The sequence below is a fragment of the Mirounga angustirostris genome, unplaced genomic scaffold (assembly GCF_029215605.1).
Source record: "Mirounga angustirostris isolate CCGP_5_RB_7025 unplaced genomic scaffold, mMirAng1.0.hap1 SCAF_8, whole genome shotgun sequence".
Taxonomy (NCBI): Eukaryota; Metazoa; Chordata; class Mammalia; order Carnivora; family Phocidae; genus Mirounga; species Mirounga angustirostris.
The window spans coordinates 37,529,834-37,548,077 of NW_026991716.1; the positions used below are offsets into that span (position 1 = coordinate 37,529,834).

General features: G+C 41.9%; 1 protein-coding gene across 1 annotated transcript; it reads right to left on the reverse strand.

Moving 5' to 3' along the window:
• Positions 1–985: 985 nt before the first annotated feature.
• TREM1 (triggering receptor expressed on myeloid cells 1) lies at positions 986–12,755 on the reverse strand. The gene is made up of 4 exons (XM_045866869.3): positions 12,644–12,755; positions 9,002–9,358; positions 7,173–7,386; positions 986–3,896 (listed from the first exon to the last, which is right to left on the reverse strand). The coding sequence occupies exons 1-4, from the start codon at positions 12,690–12,692 to the stop codon at positions 3,791–3,793; spliced, it is 726 nt and encodes a 241-aa protein (XP_045722825.1). The 5' UTR covers positions 12,693–12,755; the 3' UTR covers positions 986–3,790.
• Between the last annotated feature and the right edge of the window lie 5,489 nt (positions 12,756–18,244).

An 18,244-nucleotide genomic window follows, 5' to 3' on the forward strand; every position in this document is an offset into this window, starting at 1 on the left:
TCAGAATTGAGTTAAATTACAGGACACCCAGCTGGTGTCCAAGAATTGCTTGTTGGTGTGGGAAAACCACCCCCTCCCAAGACATACACACACAGGAATTGGGTGCAGAATTCTAACAGGTGATCAGACCCTTTGACTGTTTCTGCTATGACCTCAGCTGTGTCCTCTGCTGTGCATTGCCTCTTGGTTTCACCAGTTAGATGTCTTTTTTTTAAATATTTATTTATTTATTTATTTATTATTTATTTATTTTAGAAAGAGAGAGCGGGGGGAGGGGCAGAAAGAGAGAGAGAATGTCAAGCAGACTCCACCCTGAGTGTGGAGCCCCACATGGGGCTCGATCTCACGACCCTGAGATCATGACCCCAGTCGAAACCCAGAGTTGGCTGCTTAACTGACTGAGCCACCCAGGCACCCCTCACCAGTTAGACTTCTGCAGGCTGTCCCTATGTGCACGTTCGGTTATCACTCTGTCTTCCTTCTGTCTGCCCTATAACTGCCCTGTAGCTCCCTTGCTCACCCATGGTGTTCAGGCCCACCCTGTCTTGCAAACTCCAAAGATTTAAGTTGGTATTTTCTACCTCTTCTGCTCTAAAGGGAAAAGGTCCCATTTGTGGGCCACCATCCCTGCTTCTTATGTGATACAAGGAGAAGAGGCATTTAGACATTGACAGAACTCCTCCTTATTCCATTCTATATGGCTTCGAAGCACCTAGTCTTCAGCAAAGGAACTCTAGTTTTAGTTCCTGCTAGTAAGTAGTGACTTATTACCCATGTGGTCTCATTTTAGGCACATATTTCCTTTTTTTTTTTCACTTAACATTTTATTTTATTTTAATTCCAGTGTAGATAACATACAGTGTTATATTAGTTCCAGGTGTACAATATAGTGATTCAACAGTTCCATATACTATGTGCTCATCACAAGAGGCACTTAATCCCCAACACCTATTTCCCCCAACCCCCCATTCACCTCCCCTCTGGTAACCATCAGTTTGTTCTCTATAGTTAAGAGTCTGTCCCTTGGTTTGACTCTCTTTTTTGTTTTCTTAGCTCATTTGTTTCTTAAATTCCACATATGAGTAAAATCATATGGTATTTGTCTTTCTCTGGCTAGCTTATTCCACTTAGCATTATACTTTCTAGCTCCATCCATGTTGTTGCAAATGGCAAGATTTCATTCTTTTTTATGGCTGAGTAATATTTTATATATATATATATATATATATATATATACACACACACCACATCTTCTTTATCCATTCATCTATCAGTGGACATTTGGGCTGCTCCCATAGTTTGGCTATTGTAAATAATGCTATAATAAACATAGGAGTGCATGTATCCTTTCAAATTAGTGTTTTTATATTCTTTGGGTAAATACCCAGTAGTGTGATTCCTGGATCTTAGGATAGTTCTATTTTTAATTTTTTGAAGAACCTCCATACTGTTTTCCACAGTGGCTACAACAGTTTTCATTCCCACCAAGAGTGCACAGAGCTCCTTTTTCTCCACATCCTCACCAACACCTGCTGCTTCTTCAGTTTTTTATTTTAGTCATCTTGACAGGTGTGAGGTGATATCTCATTTTGGTTTGATTTGTATTTCCCTGATGATGAGTGATGTTGAATATCTTTTCATGTCTCTGTTGGCCATCTGCATGTCTTCTTTGGAGAAATATCTGTTCATGTCCTCTGCCCATTTTTTAATTGGATTATTTGTGGGTTTTTTCGTCTTTAGTTGAATAAGTTATTTATATATTTTGGATACTAATCCTTTATCAGATATGTCATTTGCAAATATGGCATTCAGTAGATTGCCTTTTAGTTTTTTGGTTATTTCCTTCGTTGTGCAGATTTTTATTTTGATGTAGCCCCAATAGTGTATTTTTGCTTTTATTTCTCTTGCATCAGGAGACATATCTAGAAAGATGTTGGTATGGACAAAGTCAGGGAGATTACTGCCTGTGCTCTCTTCTAAGATTTTTGTGGTTTCAGGCCTCACATTTAGGTCCTTAATCAATTTTGAATTTATTTTTGTGTATGGTATAAGAAAGTGGTCCAGTTTCATTCTTTTGTATGTTACTGTCCGGTTTTCCCAACACCATTTGTTGAAGGAACTGTCTTTTTCCCATTGCATATTCTTGCCTCCTTTTTCAAAGATTAATTGACCATATAATTGTAGGTTTATTTCTGGGCTTTCTGTTTTTTTCCATTGATCTATGGGTCTGTTTCTGTGCCAATACCATACAGTTTTGATTACTACAGCTTTGTAATATAACGTGAAGTTCAAAGTTGTGATGTGTCCAGTTTTGTTTTTCTCTTTCAAGATTGCTTTGGCTATTCAGGGTCGTTTTGTGGTTCCATACAAATTTTAGGATTGTTTGTTCTGGTTCTATGAAAAATGCTGTTGGTATTTTGGTAGGGATTACATGAAATCTGAAGATTGCTTTGGGTAATACAGGAATTTTAACAGTATTTGTTCTCCCAGTCCATGAGCATGGAATGTCTTTCCATTTCTTTGTGTCATCTGCAATTTCTTTCATCAATGTTTTATAGTTTCTAGAGTATAGGTTTTTCACCCCTTAGGTTAAGTTTTTTCCTAGGGACCTTATTATTTTTGGTGCAATTGTAAATGGGATTGTTTTCTTAATTTCTCTTTCTACTGCTTCTTTATTAGTGTATAGGAATGCAATGGATTTCTGTACATTGATTTTGTATTCTGGGACTTTACTGAATTCATTTATCAGTTCTAGCAGGTTTTTGGTGGAGTCTTTAGGGTTTTCTATATAGAGTGTCATGTCATCTACACATAGTGAAAGTTTGACTTTTTCCTTACCAATTTGGATGCCTTTTATTTCTTTTTGTTGTCTGATTTCTGCAGCTAGGACTTCCAGTATGAAGTTGAATAAATGTGGGGAGAGTGGACATCGTTGTCTTGTTCCTGACCTTAAGGGAAAAGCTCTCAGTTTTCCCCCGTTGAGGATGATGTTAGCTCCGGGGTTTTTATATAAGGCCTTTATTCTGCTGAGGTATGTTTCTAGCTGCATACTTCTTGGTTTACATGGGTATGTTCTGAGGACCCAGGGGTAAGATGTACCCCTGGTAATGCACATGATTGACAAATGAGATTCTCTATCAGTCCTGTGCCTTGGATCTCATCTCATCCAGGATTTTCCCAGGATACAACCTTTTGGTTAACTTGGTTTCTCTTCCCCAAATATGGTATTCTCACCATGGTGTCTTGTTTTCTCCTCATTCTGTGGATTTCAAACCCCTTCTCTGGGAAGGTAGGAGAGGGCCACAGATGAAGAGAGAAACCCAAACATCTGATTCTAGAGGAGAGAAAGGCCTAGGAGCAGGGAGAACAGAATGCTTGTGTAGTAAGAGCTCTGTCCAGATCAGGCTAAACCATTATGGCCCAGGGCAAGAACAAGGGCAGAATTAGCGGGGGTGTCCTCGGTACCTCACAACCTCCATAAGACAGCAACAGTGAAGAGCATTGGACTCTGTCTTTATTTAAGGCAAATCCCGAGCCACGGGTGGAATGGGCATGTTTGCAGCTGTATCTTCTCTTCTGAGGGGGCAAAACACACACCCACGGTCACTGGTGTAAATGAGGGGAGCTGGCAGGGCTGAGAAGGTGGGACATGAGCCTTAGAAAGAATCTGTGCTGCAGATTCAACTCACGTCACTGCCCCTCCTTCCTTTCCCCCTCACACTCCTCCCCCAGGACAACTGCCAGAGGGATGTGGCTGGAGGTCAGAGGTCATGCTTATGGCTTCACTGGCCTAAGGTCCAAATGACCTCTGCGTGACGGCAAGCAAGACAGTGAAGACCAGGCTCTTGCTCAGGAGTCCACACAGCACGAGAATGACGATGTTGATCATGGGAACCCTGGGGGAAAGAAGAGATGTAAGCTACTGTTAGCACCAGCATGCCTCACACCTGAGTGTTTACAGAAGTCCTTCATGCCCCTTCTCTTATCTGCTTCGGCCCTTCTAGCACCTGTCCCTGGCCTTTAGTGTGCCCCACTGCCTGAAACTACTGACTGGAAATAGATCTAGTAAAGAGCATAGAGCCCATGTGCAGAAGAGGCACCCAGGAGAAAGGGCAGGCTGCCTGGGCTCCTCTTCCTCACTGGGATGCAGCAGAGAGAGAAGGCCCAGCAAGGAAGCCTGGTTTCTAGTCCCAGCAGGAAGGCCTACTTCCTGGGAGGGCCACCTCACTGCTTTGGCCTCGGTTTCCCCATCTATAAACAGAAGAATCCAATCCTTGCCCCAATCCCATCATGAATTATTACAGATTTTAGCTCAATGATTCTAAAAGTCCTGAGAAAGCATCAGTGGATACCATAAGAAAGAGATACCCATGAGTGAGAAAGCATGGTCTGTCTAGGCTCAGTGATATGGAAACAGATTACAGCACAACTAATCTGCATGATAAGACACAGGGTGAAAAGAGAAATAGATGGCAGTGAAACAAAGAGAAGTCCAGATATTGACTTAATGTTATGCATGAATTTAGCATCTAAGAAATCAGGCAGCCCAGGAGGTAGGCAAGGATTGTTTAATAAATAATCTTGTGGTATCTGGATCGTAATATGAAGAAAAAGTCATCTTTTGTACAATTTATACCATTTAGCAAAATATACCCCCCCAAGATGGACTAAAGATTTAAATAAAATGGGGAGGAGGGGAACTAGAGACATCACCAGGAAATAGAATCAAGCACATTAAGGAATAAAGCAAAGTAATAATTTAAAAATCAACACATTTGCCCATACAAAACTTAAAAGCAAATGTGCAAGCTCGCAGAAGGAGAATTCACAGAATGACAATAAAAAGCCGCCGAGGCCCCTTTACGCTGAAGTCTCCCCCAGGCCCGCAGCCCCGTCCTCCCTGTCTTCCTTCTTCCCCATCACCTGGAGCTACGTGAACCAGCAGCTGGTCAAGTTGACCCCTGACAGCTCCTGGCTGCTCGCGGTTACAGTAGCGCCCTCCGCGGCTCGGGTTCAGCCCATGGCTCCAAGGTCCCAGCTCACTTGACCTTCAAGTCTCCCTTGTCCTCCCAGCCCTTTCACATTTTCATGCGCGGAGCTCCAGAAGTGTGTCCACTCTCGAGGGCCAACATGCACCCCTTTCTGAGGCTGCACACAGGCGGCCAGACCACCGCCCCTACCCCAGTGCCTGGGAATTCATGTGCCGCTGGGCCACCCCCAACAGACGACTGGAAATTCGGAGTATAAATATCCAGTTCCCCCAGCTTCTGATATAGACAAGTCCGTGGGTCCCCCAGAAATCCCCTGCAGGACTGAATCCCAAAGTTCCCCCCTGTGGGACTCAGCTTGGTGATGACATCCTTACTAAGCTTCCTTCTCTCCTGGTCTCACTTCCCGGATGGATTTACCTGGGATCACTTCCTACATTGTACAAGACTTTTCCCACTGCCTGCTTCTAGGGAACCCACCCTAAGACAGTGAGGTGGTGGCTTCCTCTAAGGTGGCCAACCCCATCCATCCCCAGATTGGAAGCTCACTTCTTCCATTACCTAGGCAAATAGCTCCCTGTACAAAACATCTCTTTTTCAAACAGCTCAGTGGCTTCTGCTTCCTTGGCTGGATTCTGACTGATAGAATAGTTCATATGAGTTAATAAATAAAGTTAATAGAAAATATGCAACCTCTAGTAGCAATGTGGGCCAAAGTGGGTACTCTTGACTTATATGCTGGAAAATCAAAGTAACTTAAAAAAAATGTCGATTCTCACTAGAGCATTTATTTAGTCCACAAAGATTTAATAAGCACCTACTAGGTACCAGCACTGGTGCCAACAAAATAACAGTTGGGGGGCGGGGGGGTAGTGCGTGGATAGTCACTGCCTCTATCCTCCTGGAGCTTCTAGGCCACAGCAAGAGAGAAATGAAAGCACGTGATAGTTCATGTCCAATTTAGCAGGAATATTTTCCAAATACTAAATCCTTGTACGCAAAGGATCCCTGCAGTGACAACTGCTTCACTTATACATTACAGATCACAACACAAATTGTTTCCAACCTTTGAAGACCATTTGGCAATATGTATACAGAGCAATATAAATGTTCACATTCTCTTAAAGGAATTTCCTTTGAATAAATAATTTAAAAGAAAAAAAGACATCTGCAAAAATGTTCATCTCAAAGTTATCAATACTGTAAAAAATTAAAACAATCTCAGTGTCTAAAGACAGGCAAGTAAGATGTAAGTCATGGCTTTTTCATTGATAGAAAAGGATGCATTTGTTGAAATTATAATCATGAAGTCTAGGTAGCAACATCAAAGAATAGTCTTAGCATAGAAAAATAATGGCAATGTTTATAATTAGAATTACTGCTATATTAAATATGTATGAACATGAATAAAAACTAGAAAGAGAATGTGGCAATCAGACATGTTAGATTAGTGGGAATATGGATGAATATATCTCTGTTAATTCAACATTTAATGATAAACACATTCAGAGATAAATCAACATTTAATAATAAACCATAAAGAGGGGTATGCATGCAAAGTTAATGGGTCTTAGCTTTGCCTGCACATTAAGAAATCTTCTGAAGATCTCATAAAAAATGCTGAGACCAGCCCCATCTCCAGAAATCCTGATCTATTGGTCTACAGGAGGGCACATGCATCAGTATGAAACACAAACCAAAGCAAAAGCAAACACTCCAGGTAATCCTAACACACAGCAGCCGCTGAGAGGAGAGCCGTTGGGCTAGATTATTATTTCCAGCTCTGCATTTGCTAGCCTCCTTATAGACAAGGAAACAAGCCACAGAGCGTTCATGATTCACCCAAAGTCACACAGCTAGCCAATCTGGCTGGCATTAGAATCCAGGGACCCTCACTCCACTATACCATTAGGCTGGTGAGGTTGGCTGAGACCCACTGAAATTAAGCAAAGACACCCTTTCCTTCTTCTTACTCCTATAGGATGCAAGGAAACAGGGTGAACCAGGGAGAGGGGGAGCCTCACCAACAGCTTCCTCCCACTCTAGTACCACTCCCTTCTTCCCCAGGAAAGTTTCACCAGACTTAGTTGACTCAAGTCTGCTCCTGCCCTCCCCTTTCCCCCATTCATCACTCCCCACATCTCAAGCATATGGACTCAGAATCAAACCAGGAGGCCCAGAGACCTGAAACCATAGCTCGTGACATCCGTCGCATTTGTGATGTTGACTCCCAAGCCAGGAGAGGAGATGTCAGCAGTTGATTTGGGTAAGAGTTGGGTCACAGTCTTGGGCCTCTTGAGGAGTGTGCTCTGGGCCTTGGTGGTGGTAGGAGGAAGGGTGGAAATCCGAGCCAAGTTCCGAGTAGGATTCTTGTCTGAGACAGTGGTGCCTAAAGGATCTGCAAGAAAGCACATTGGATAAATGGATGGTTAAGTTAATGAATGAAGTTTTGGGAAGTGAGTGGGTGGATAGACAGGTGGAACAATGGATAGAAGGAAGGCAGGGAGGCAGGAAGGAAGGGTGTTTGGATGGAAGGAAGGAAAGTTGGATGGATGGAGAGGTGTCAGGGTAAATGAAACTGAGGAAGGAAATGAACATGGCCATTCGTGAAGCAAGTTTTTCTTTTGCTAAGATTAAAGAATTAGTGTGAGATCAGCCTGGGTCAGAGGCAGGAAAAAAGAAAGAAGGAAGGAAAGCAGAAAAGGGAAGAGAGAGAGAGAAGGAGGGAGGAAGGTGGGGAAGGGGGGAAGGGGGAAATGGAATTTTCAAGTGATTCCTATCACTGGAAATGCACTCGCCTGCTCTTCTTCACCTATCCATATGCTTCCACCTTCTTCAAGAATAATTCCCTGATTACTTTACCTTGTACCATTCTCTGCCTCACCCTCACGTGAACCTGTAGCATATTGCTTTTCAAATTGTCTTTTATTAATATATTGCATATGAGCCTTGTCTTCCTTAGGCTTAGGATTCCCCAGGTGCTAGAAACTTGAACCTTCCTCCCTTTCCTCTCCTTCCTTAATTTCTCCAGTTGACATCTACTGAGGTCCTACTTTGTCCCAGGCAGTACATTAGTTTCTAGGGATACAGACATGAGAAAGGCACAGGCCCTTTCCTCAGGGTACTCACAGATGAGCATTGGAGGTAGGTAAGTAAGTTGGCCACTACTACCCAATGGGACAGCATCATCTATGAGGGGGACACAAAGTGAGCTCTGGAGATTTGCTATCCAAAATGGGAGCCATGGACCAGCCTCAGCAGCAGCATCACCCGCAAGCAGATCAGAAATGCTAAATCTATGGGATGCCTGGGTGGCTCAGATGGTTAAGCATCTGCCTTCGGCTCAGGTCATGATCCCAGGGTCCTGGGATCGAGCTCCACATCGGGCTCTGTGCTCAGCAGGGAGCCTACTTCTCCCTCTCCCTCTGCCTGCCTGTCTGCCTACTTGTGATCTCTCTCTCTCTCTCTCTCTTTCAAATAAATAAATAAAATCTTAAAAAAAAAAAGAAAGAAAGAAATGCTGAATCTAGGTCCCACCCTAGACCTATTGTATCAGAGGCTGCTTTTGAAATAAAATCCCCAGGCGGGTTGTGCCCCCAGTAAAGTCTGAGAAGCACTGCTTTGGAAGCACACAGGAAGGCCATCAAATGTACTGGGGGGGAGGGAATAGGTGATCACAAAGGCTTCCCAAAGAAATGACTTCCATCTGGAAACCTAAAGTATGAGACTAAATTATCCAAGTCTACCACTCATCTTTCACTGTACCCTACTTCCTACAATAGTACCCCAAATTAAGCTCTGCTACCCTAAAAGGAATCCCATACACAGAAACCCCTTCTTACTTTTGGACCAAATGCCTCTCAAGGACCTCAAATGAAAGACAAGGAGCTTCTGGGAGAGAGGTCAGTTTGCTAGAAATCCTGAGCCACAGCCCTGCGGGTGCTACCACCACCACCCATACCACCACCTGGGCTGGCTTTCCCCATCCTCTTACCCCCCTCCAGGTCACTCACCCTTAATCACCACCAGGCGGACAAGGGGGGACAGGATGTCAGGGTCCTTGGGAGGATGGTAGATCACACACCGATACAGTCCTGAATCCTCCACTTGAAGATTGGTCATTTGGACATTCAGCATGGCCTCACTGGGGTTGTCTTCTAAGAAGTACCTGCCCATCCGGACTTGACTGGGACTCCCTGAAACACTCGTTGTGAAAACCAGTGTCAGGGGCTCCGCTCTATCCATCAGCCTCTGCCAAGCTTTCTGGCTATAGGCATACTTCTGGATGGAGAAGGGACATTGTACATTCAGGGTCTCTCCTGCTGCTAAGACATACTTTTCTTCATGTGGTTCAGTTGCAGCTTGGAGTTCTGTAAGCAGGGAATCAGAGTTAGACTCTGTGAGGAATAGTTTTCTTCTCTTTGGAAAAAAAGAGAGAAACAACCTCTTTTTCTTTTTCTTTTTTTTTTTTATTCTTATGTTAATCCCCATACATTACATCATTAGTTTTAGATGAAGTGTTCCATGATTCATTGTTTGTGCACAACAACAACCTCTTTTTCTTATTCAACCGCTCATTTTTCAGATGAGGTCCTCAAGGCCTCCAGAGAACATGCAACCTTCCCTGCAAGCCAGCACTAGATCCCAGATCTTTTTACTGTGAGTAATTTTTCTTTTACTCCAAGAACTAGACCACACATGCTTTGTGCAAACTTTCATAAGTGATTGTTTTTGAGAGGAAAAAAATTGCCTGTTTGGAGGCAGAACATGGGACATGTACCAAGACCGTGAGTGACAGGGGTATTATGGAAGGGAAGATTATAGAGAAGGACATACAGGGTGATGAGTGGATGTGAGACATGATAGTAGCAGACAGTGATTCCTCCAAACAGCTAGGGGAAAGAGTAGGGGAAAGAGATCAATTCTGGTCTGGTCCAAAGGAGCTTTGCCAAGGGGAAGGCCAACTTGAGTGGAAATAAGATCTAGATCTGTGTTTTTGGCTGGACACAACAGAGCTCTATAACTTATCCACAGGGTCTATCCATTCAAGCCTGAGTTACTTTTTTCCATGGAACACCAAATAATGGGCTGGACAGTAATGTCGGGTCAAACTGTGGATCAGGCTACCGCTACCTACAACTACTACTGCTATTATTAATACTACTGCACACACACACACACACACAATTTAATCCCTGGGCAGTAGTTCTGAGAATGCCCATTGAAAAATGCCAACAGCTGCCCCTTTAATGGAGTCCCTGGGCTATCATCACAGCCCAGAAACCAGGCCAGTTCTTCTGGGACCAGACTGCAGTTTCTAAGGAAACCTAGAAAACAAGCTTCTTCTTCTTTTTTTTTTTTTTTAAAGATTTTATTTATTTATTTGACAGAGACAGAGATAGTGAGAGCAGGAACACAAGCCCCGGGAGTGGGAGAGGGAGAGCAGGCTTCCCGCCGAGGAGGGAACCCGATGTGGGACTCGATCCTAGGACCCTGGGATCATGACCTGAGCCGAAGGCAGACGATTAACGACTGAGCCACCCAGGTGCCCAAAACAAGCTTCTTGAAAAGTCCTCTGAATTCTGGTCAGGAATTCCCCTCCAAGAAACAAGGGAGCCAAGACTGGGGGCTGTCTTAAGCCAAGTTTGGCTCACTCATTCATTCACTCATTCATCAACTGGTGGCTGAGAGCCTACTGTGTGCCAGGCACTGTGCTGAGCTCTGAGGAAGACAAACACCTCCTCTCTCTACCCTCTGTAACATTAATGTAAAGATTATAGATAAATTATTTGCCAAGTCCCTGGGCAAGGTAGATGCTATGGTCAGAATGTGTGTGTCCCCCCGCAAAATTCTTATGTTGAAATCCATATCCCCAAGGTGATGGTGTTAAGAGGTGAAGACTTTGGGAGATGATTAAGTCATGATTGATCCCATGAAAGGGATTGGTGCCCTTATAAAAGGGATCCAGAGAGCTCCCTCACCGCCTCCACCCTGGGAGGACAGAGTGAGAAGTCCATAGTCCACAACCTGGAAGAGGGCCTTCACAAAAACCCAACCAAAATGGCAGCATGATCTTGAATATCTACCCTCCAGAACTGTGAGAAATAAGTACCTATTGCTTATAAGCCACTCTGTCTATGGTATTTTATGATAGCCGCCCAAGTGGATGAAGAGAGTGGGAGTTACAGGAGTATGAGTTCTGCACAAACTTGCCTATCTCTTGTGAAAGGAAACAGCAAGAACTCAGCGCTGAAGTGCTATGTGTGCACAATTCCTTGCATGACTGCAAGAAAAGAATTCCAAATACTTTGTATTGCTAAGTGTTTAAAAGTACTAGCTCACTTAATCTTCCTAACTTTATCATTTAAGCTCCATAACTTCTAAGGTTGATGCTGCCATTAGTCTTATTTCAGAGATAAGGAAAGTGAGGCCCAGAAAGGTTATTTAATAAGCCAGAGGTTATTAAGTGATTTGCCCAAAGTTCCGCAATAGAAAGTGGTAGTCAGGATTCAAGCCTGGATAGTCTGACCCTGAACTCAACTCTAAACCTGGGAGCTATGTTGCCCAAGGCAGTTATCTGGTTGAGATGAGAGCAGTCCCAGCCCACGCCTGAATAGGTACCTAATGATTCTGTTCCTTAGGATACAGGAGCTAGAGGGAGTTTTTAGGTTACCCCAAACCACCCTCACAGGACACAATAAAATATATACCACTGGCTTTCTCGCACATCAGTACACAAGCATCAACCCTCCATATTCTCCCAGTTCTGCTTTGGAAAAACATGAATACAACACAAGCGAATGAGAACCAAGCTCCTATCTGCCCATCTGGGTTATCATCCCAGCTCCAAGCAGACTCAAAGTGCTATGTGTGTGCAGGCTTTGCAAAGCGAGTGTCTGTACCCTTGCTCAACCTTGTGTTCCTGGAAAGGTTGTGTTTTCTCTGTAATCTCCAAGTCTTTCCAAGGCAAACCCTTCTTTTCACTTGTTATTTTCCCAATTTATGCATAAGGATTAGGAGGAGGAACAGCCAAAGCCCCAAATGCTTCCATCTTTAATCCAAGTGTGAGCTGTACAACAAGAGAAGTGAGGGTGTGGCAATGGGGCAGACCCATCAAGTCAGGGCAACAACACCCTCCAACACCAGCAGACACGTCGGTCTGCAGTCACAGCCCCCAGGAAAGGGGGCACCAAGCCCCTTCTCTTCACTTCTGTTCTGCTATTCCTCAGCAATAACAGACTTCCGGGGCAATGACTTATGTCTTTGGGGGTTAATGAAGTCACGTGAAAAGCACCACGATGGAATATAAGAAAACAAAACTTCAAACTCAAGCAAAATTATTTCAGATCATATCAAGTTTAGATTTACTCTAGCATTTTCCCACCTAGACTTGTGCTTATCTTTGCCAACATCAAAATGCACAGATATCCTGTTTCCCTAATTCACCCCTTTTACTTCTGTTCTCAGGGCCTATATATTCTCCTGATTCTGTGAAGTTTGGGTAGAGAAACACAGTCTAACAAGTCTACTGGTTGACTCTATGCTGGGTGGCCACATCCCCTGGAGTTTCCAAAGAGAAGGGAAGCTTTTCTCATGGTGGATCCCCAAGGTTCTGGGCAGAGGCCTCACCTGCTCATGCCTCTTCCTCACCTTACCTGAGATGAAGAGCATCCAGAGAAGTTCCTGGAGCCTGGCCTTCCTCATGCTTTGTGTGCGCCAGCCCCAGCTGCCGCTGGTGTGCCTGGGACACTCTAACCTAGAGGCTCCAGAAAGTTGCATAACAGGATATGAAGTCATTCCTGGGAGGTGCTGAGGCTGACGCTGTTTTCGTCAAGGGTTGTCTTGGCTCCAGACGTCAGGGACAACACAGGAATGCAGAGACAGGGTTTGAGTGTCAGCCTTCTCTGAATTCCAGTTTCCTGTTCTCTGGGGATAATGACAATTACCTTTTCAGCCAACCTTGCAAAATTTTAGTGAGAATAATACTTTGGTGTGAGCAAAAGTAAGGTGTCACTATTGTCAGGGGACTAGAGGGCCACCTTGCTCTCCTGAGGCCAGCTCTCCATTCCCATCCAGTTCAGTGTAGGTACATGGAGGGACAGGTTGGGATAATAATGCCTCACTTTTAGGGTTATTGTGGGGATGAACTGGGGGTCCCTATGGTAAATGCTCAGTACTGTACCCAACATACATGTTTTTTCTACAACCTGTCCCTACCCCCACTCCACCCTGATTCCCTTGGCTTTTTCTGACTTGAGGCCTGCCCCCTCTTCACCCGGATGGCCCACACCTTGCACTTGCCCTCAGCCTCCTGTCATAGACCTGGCTTCAGAGCTCATGGAAGTGTAGGAAGCCCCCTAAATGATTTGAGAGGACATGGCCGCCATTAAACAAGAATAAACTTAGAAACAGGGCGATATAGGACAGGACAGTGATGACAGAAAGAAAAATTTAGCAGTTTCCATACCAGAAGCAATACAAGGCATATTTGACGATGTGAAAAATCAATAACAGAAAAGATTTACTTCAGAAATACTCCCAAATGTAAAATGAATATCGACATTTTGAAGAGCTCAGAAATATATTAGAGGGAAAGTCCTAGAAATCCAATAAGTAATATACAAATAAGAGATGTTTTTGAAGTATAACATGGAACAGTGGGTCATAAATGAGGATAAAAATGTATATTTAAGAAAATACTTTCAGTACAGTATGGCAACTGAAGAAAACCATATTGCATATTTAGAAGTTGCTAAGAGATCTGAAAAGTTCTCATCACACACAAAAAATTCTGTAACTATGTAGGTGACAGATGTTAACCAGACTTACTGTGGTGATAATTTTGCAAAAATACAAATACTGAATTATTATGTTGTACACCTGCCACTAATATAATATTGTAATTCAATTATACCTCAATTTTAAAAAGAAAAACACTTTCTAGATCTGAAAAGAAATCTGTAATTGGAAGTTGAAAGCCCAACAGGGGCAAGAAAAAAATTCATGTAGTGAGACCAAGAAAGTTCCCAGGTGAAAAAAAATTTTTTTATTTAAATTCAATTAGCCAATATATAGTACATCATTAGTTTCAGATGTAGTGTTCAGTAATTTATCAGCAGTTGAAAATTTTTTTAAAAAAATTTATTTATTTGTCAGAGAGAGAGGGAACACAAGTAGGGGGAGTGGCAGGCAAAGGGGGAAGCAGGCTCCCCACTGAGCAGGGAGCCCGACGCGGGACTCAATCCCAGGACCCTGGGATCATGACCTAAGCCGAAGGCAGACGCTTAACTGACTGAGCCACCCAGGCATCCCAGCAGGTGAAAATTTTTTTAATTTAAATAAAAATATTCCTTGCAAACTGGTGCAGCCACTCTGGAAAACAGTATGGAGTTTCCTCAATAAGTTAAAAATACAACTACCCTACAATCCAGCAATTGCACTACTAGGTATTTACCCAAAGGATACAAAAATACTGATTTGAAGGGATACATGCACCCTAATGTTTATATCAGCATTATCAACAATAGCCAAATTATGGAAAGGGCCCAAATGTCCACTAACTGATCGATTGATGAATGGATAAAGAAGAGGTGATATGTATATGATGTATATAATTATATATGATGGAATATTACTCTGCCATAAAAAAAGAATGAAATCTTGCCATTTGCAGTGATGTGGATGGAACTAGAGCATATTATGCTAAGTGAATAAGTCAGTTAGAGAAAGACAAATACCATATGATTTCACTCACATGTGGAATTTAAGAAACAAAACAGATGAACACAGAGGAAAAGAGAGAAGAGAGAGACAAACCAGAAAACAGACTCTTAACTATAGGGAACAAACTGAGGGTTGCTGGAGGGGAAGTGGTAGGGGATGGGGTAAATGGGTGATTGGCATTAAGGAGGGCACGTGATGTAATGAGCACTGGGTGTTGTATGTAAGTGATGGATCACAAAATTCTACACCTGAAACTAATATTACACTGTATGTTAAGTAACTGGAATTCAAATAAAAACTTGAAAAATTAATTAATTTTAAAAAGATTCCTACTGCTAAACAAACAGGAAAAAACCCACCTTGATTCCTTCAAAAGAATTGAAATGAGCAGGACTCATAATTTTTCTCTAAGCAACAAATGCTAAGAGACAGTGGGATGATGTATAAAGAACATTATGACTAGAATTTTACACCTACACTGATTGCTATTCAAGTCTGAAAACAACAAGAGGTATGATTTTGTTTGCAAATTTAAAAAGAAATTCTAAAGTTAACTTTGACTTTTTAAGATAAAACTGTGGAATGTAGCAATTTCTAAAATATACATAGTAGTAGAGACTTTGAAATCATATTATTACACCCTGCAGAGATTATTATAGTTAAGGTTTCACTAAAGGTCCTTCTATGTTCTATAAATAAGAGAATCCAGGCTTCAAACTGAGCTTAGATTGAAATCTGCCAGACCCACTATTTGTTTTACTCCTTCAGCCCACAGGGAGGAAAAGTAGACAGTTTTGAAATTTTCTGACTCAGAGAGAAGCCTAAGTGATTTTTTATAGGGATGAATCAGATTAGTACAGTTCATTTAACAAATCCCTTTTCTTACAACAAATTCCACACTTAAATGAATAACACAACATTTCCTAATTTTTCATGTCTTTGCATACTTCTTTTTGAGAGTTAATTTCCTCGAAGATTAAAAGAGAACTTTTTTTAGCTGTATTAATTTTTGCTTCTTGTACTTTGAGGCTCTGTTGTTTGGCATGTATATACATTTTGGATCATTAAATCTTCTAGGTGGATTGATGTTTTTAACATTATATTGTGTCTGTCTGTAGATATTTTCTTTGCTCTTAAGTCTACCTTAATCAGATATTAATATAGCCACTCCTGCTTTTTAAAAAGTTAATGTTGGGGCCGCCCGGGTGGCTCAGTCAGTTGAGCGTCCTACTCTTAATTTCAGCTCAGGTCATGATCTCAGGGTCATAGGATTAAGCCCCAGGTCCGGCTCTGCACTCAGTGGGGAGTTTGCTTGAGAATTCTCTCCCTCCCTCACCCTCTGCCCCTCCCCCCTCAAATGAATAAATAAATCTTAAAAAAAAAAAAAACTTATTGTTGGTATGGTATATTTTTTTCCATTCTTTTTCTTTCAACTTACCTAATCATTGACTTTGAAGGGAATTTCTTGTCAGCAGTATCTAGTCATATTGTGCTCTTTTATCCACTCTGTCATTTTCTGTCTTTTGATAGGCATATTTCAACAATTTAAATTTAAGGTAATTATTGATATGTTAGCACCTGGTCTATCACTTTATTACTTGCTTTTTGTTTCTTTCCTGTTGGTTCTCATTCTTCTGTTTTCCTTTTGGGAACTTTTAATTAAACAGCCCAAGAAGGATTTCTAACTATCACAAGAAGTGGATTCCTCCTTCATACCATCTTAACCCAAGGTGGCACCTGAGTGTGTTTAAATGAGAACACTACATCAAAAATGATGCTGGCTAACTGAACATAATATAAGTAAATAAACAAATAAATAAATAAAGGTAGAGAATCTCTGCAAAAAAAATTTTTAATTAAAAAAATTTTAAAAAATAAAAATAATATGAGAATAAAGTCTTTTTCCACCTGTCCTGTCTGCTTTGTGCACTTAAGGTAAACAGAATGTAAATATCCTCTACTCCCTTATCCCTTAGTTTTCTGAGGAGTTGGATGACCTGTGTAGTATCTTAAATTCTCAAACTAGTTTTCCCATCAGGCTACTATCTCTTAAGGCTTCTCATTAAATCATCGTGGGTCTTGTGACCTACAGTTTCTTTTCATTTCATTGAGGCTGAGTCAAAAGTTCTACTTTCACACTTAATCCTTTGGTGGCCAGAGTACCAGGAAGGTTTATTTTTAAGGTACCATTTTTTGTATTTATTGGTCAAACATTATTTTCAGTGTGATCTTGAAAGCCTGTACAAATATTATTCTGTTTGGTTTTTTGTTTCCTTCAGTAAAGTCACTGGCCCAAGTCAATATGTCCCAATTGTCGTGATGGGGTAAGGTAACAGTTTCTTTCTTAATATGGATTGGTTAAGCACATATCTGTTCTAACCTAGCTGGAATATATCTGTGACATTTTTTAACAGGGAGATTATGCATATCTTCTTTTCTGTCTCAAAAGAGGGTCCCACAGGTCTAGGACACAGAGCTCTGAGATCTGGTGCTCGTGTTTCTGAGAAGGCTCAATGAGGCTTTTACTGGGAGTGGAAAAAGCTTTAAACTGGCACCAACTACAGCTGCTGGAACCACTGTCCTTGCCCTGATGAAATGCATTGCTGTGTGACACTCAAAGGAACAGGATGTAACCATCCTGTCCCCCCCCTCCAGTCCCCCAGTCTGCCTCTAACCCCCTTATCGACAGAAGACAATAGGGAACCAGCGGGCAAAGAAGTCTGGTTTCAGAATCTCAGTTCAGACCAGGGAAGAGAAAGGGTTAATCAGAGAGGTGATAGCTGAATAACCAGCTCACTCACAATCAATAAACGAGGCTGCCCTAGTCATGGGATGGGAATCTTTTATGTGTCTTGCTGACGGTGACTTTGAACATGGAACAACCTTTGGACATGGAAACACTTTTACCCACTCTGAAAACATACATACAATTAAATGTGAACATTTTTCTTAATCTGGGCAAAAAAATATCAACCTATATGTAGCACTTATTAATTTGTAAAGAAAAACACATTTTATTCCTTTTTTAATACAATAAAAGATAGATACAGCTTTTTGAGACTCAATTTTTTAATAGATTGGCTGCTATTTCATTTTTGATGTTCATGTAGTAACAGTTTGGCCACTGGGGGGCCTTTAAGCTGGCTTTTGTGCCTTTCACCACCACACAGAATGTCAAATATGTCCTCACTTGACAGCAACAAGATGCCACAAGCTTATCTTAAGTTCTCCCTTCCCAAAATGGAATCAGCCACCCTCCAAGAAGCCAAGAAACCTTGAAGAGGAGAACAGTATTAGAAACCAATCTCTGGGACCAAGTGAGGATCATTAGTTGTTTCTCATGAGTGTAATTATTACTGAGGTAACCCTGCTTCAAGCCACTTCAGAGGAAGAGCCAGAAAATACTTTAAAAAAAAAAAAGTTAATAATTTTTAAACTTCCCATAAAGAAAATCTCAGGACCAGATGACTTCACTGGTGAATTCTACCAACCATTTAAAGGAGAGTAAACACCACTCTTTCACAAACTCTTCC

Excerpts from the sequence above, each read along its gene's own strand:
- TREM1 (XM_045866869.3), bottom strand. The coding sequence starts at position 12,692 with ATGAGGAAGGCCAGGCTCCAGGAACTTCTCTGGATGCTCTTCATCTCA. Across the intron at positions 9,359-12,643 it reads CTGGATGCTCTTCATCTCAG|AACTCCAAGCTGCAACTGAA; the intron begins GTAAGGTGAGGA and ends CCCTGCTTACAG. Across the intron at positions 3,897-7,172 it reads GTCACGAGCTATGGTTTCAG|GGTTCCCATGATCAACATCG; the intron begins GTCTCTGGGCCT and ends TCTTTCCCCCAG.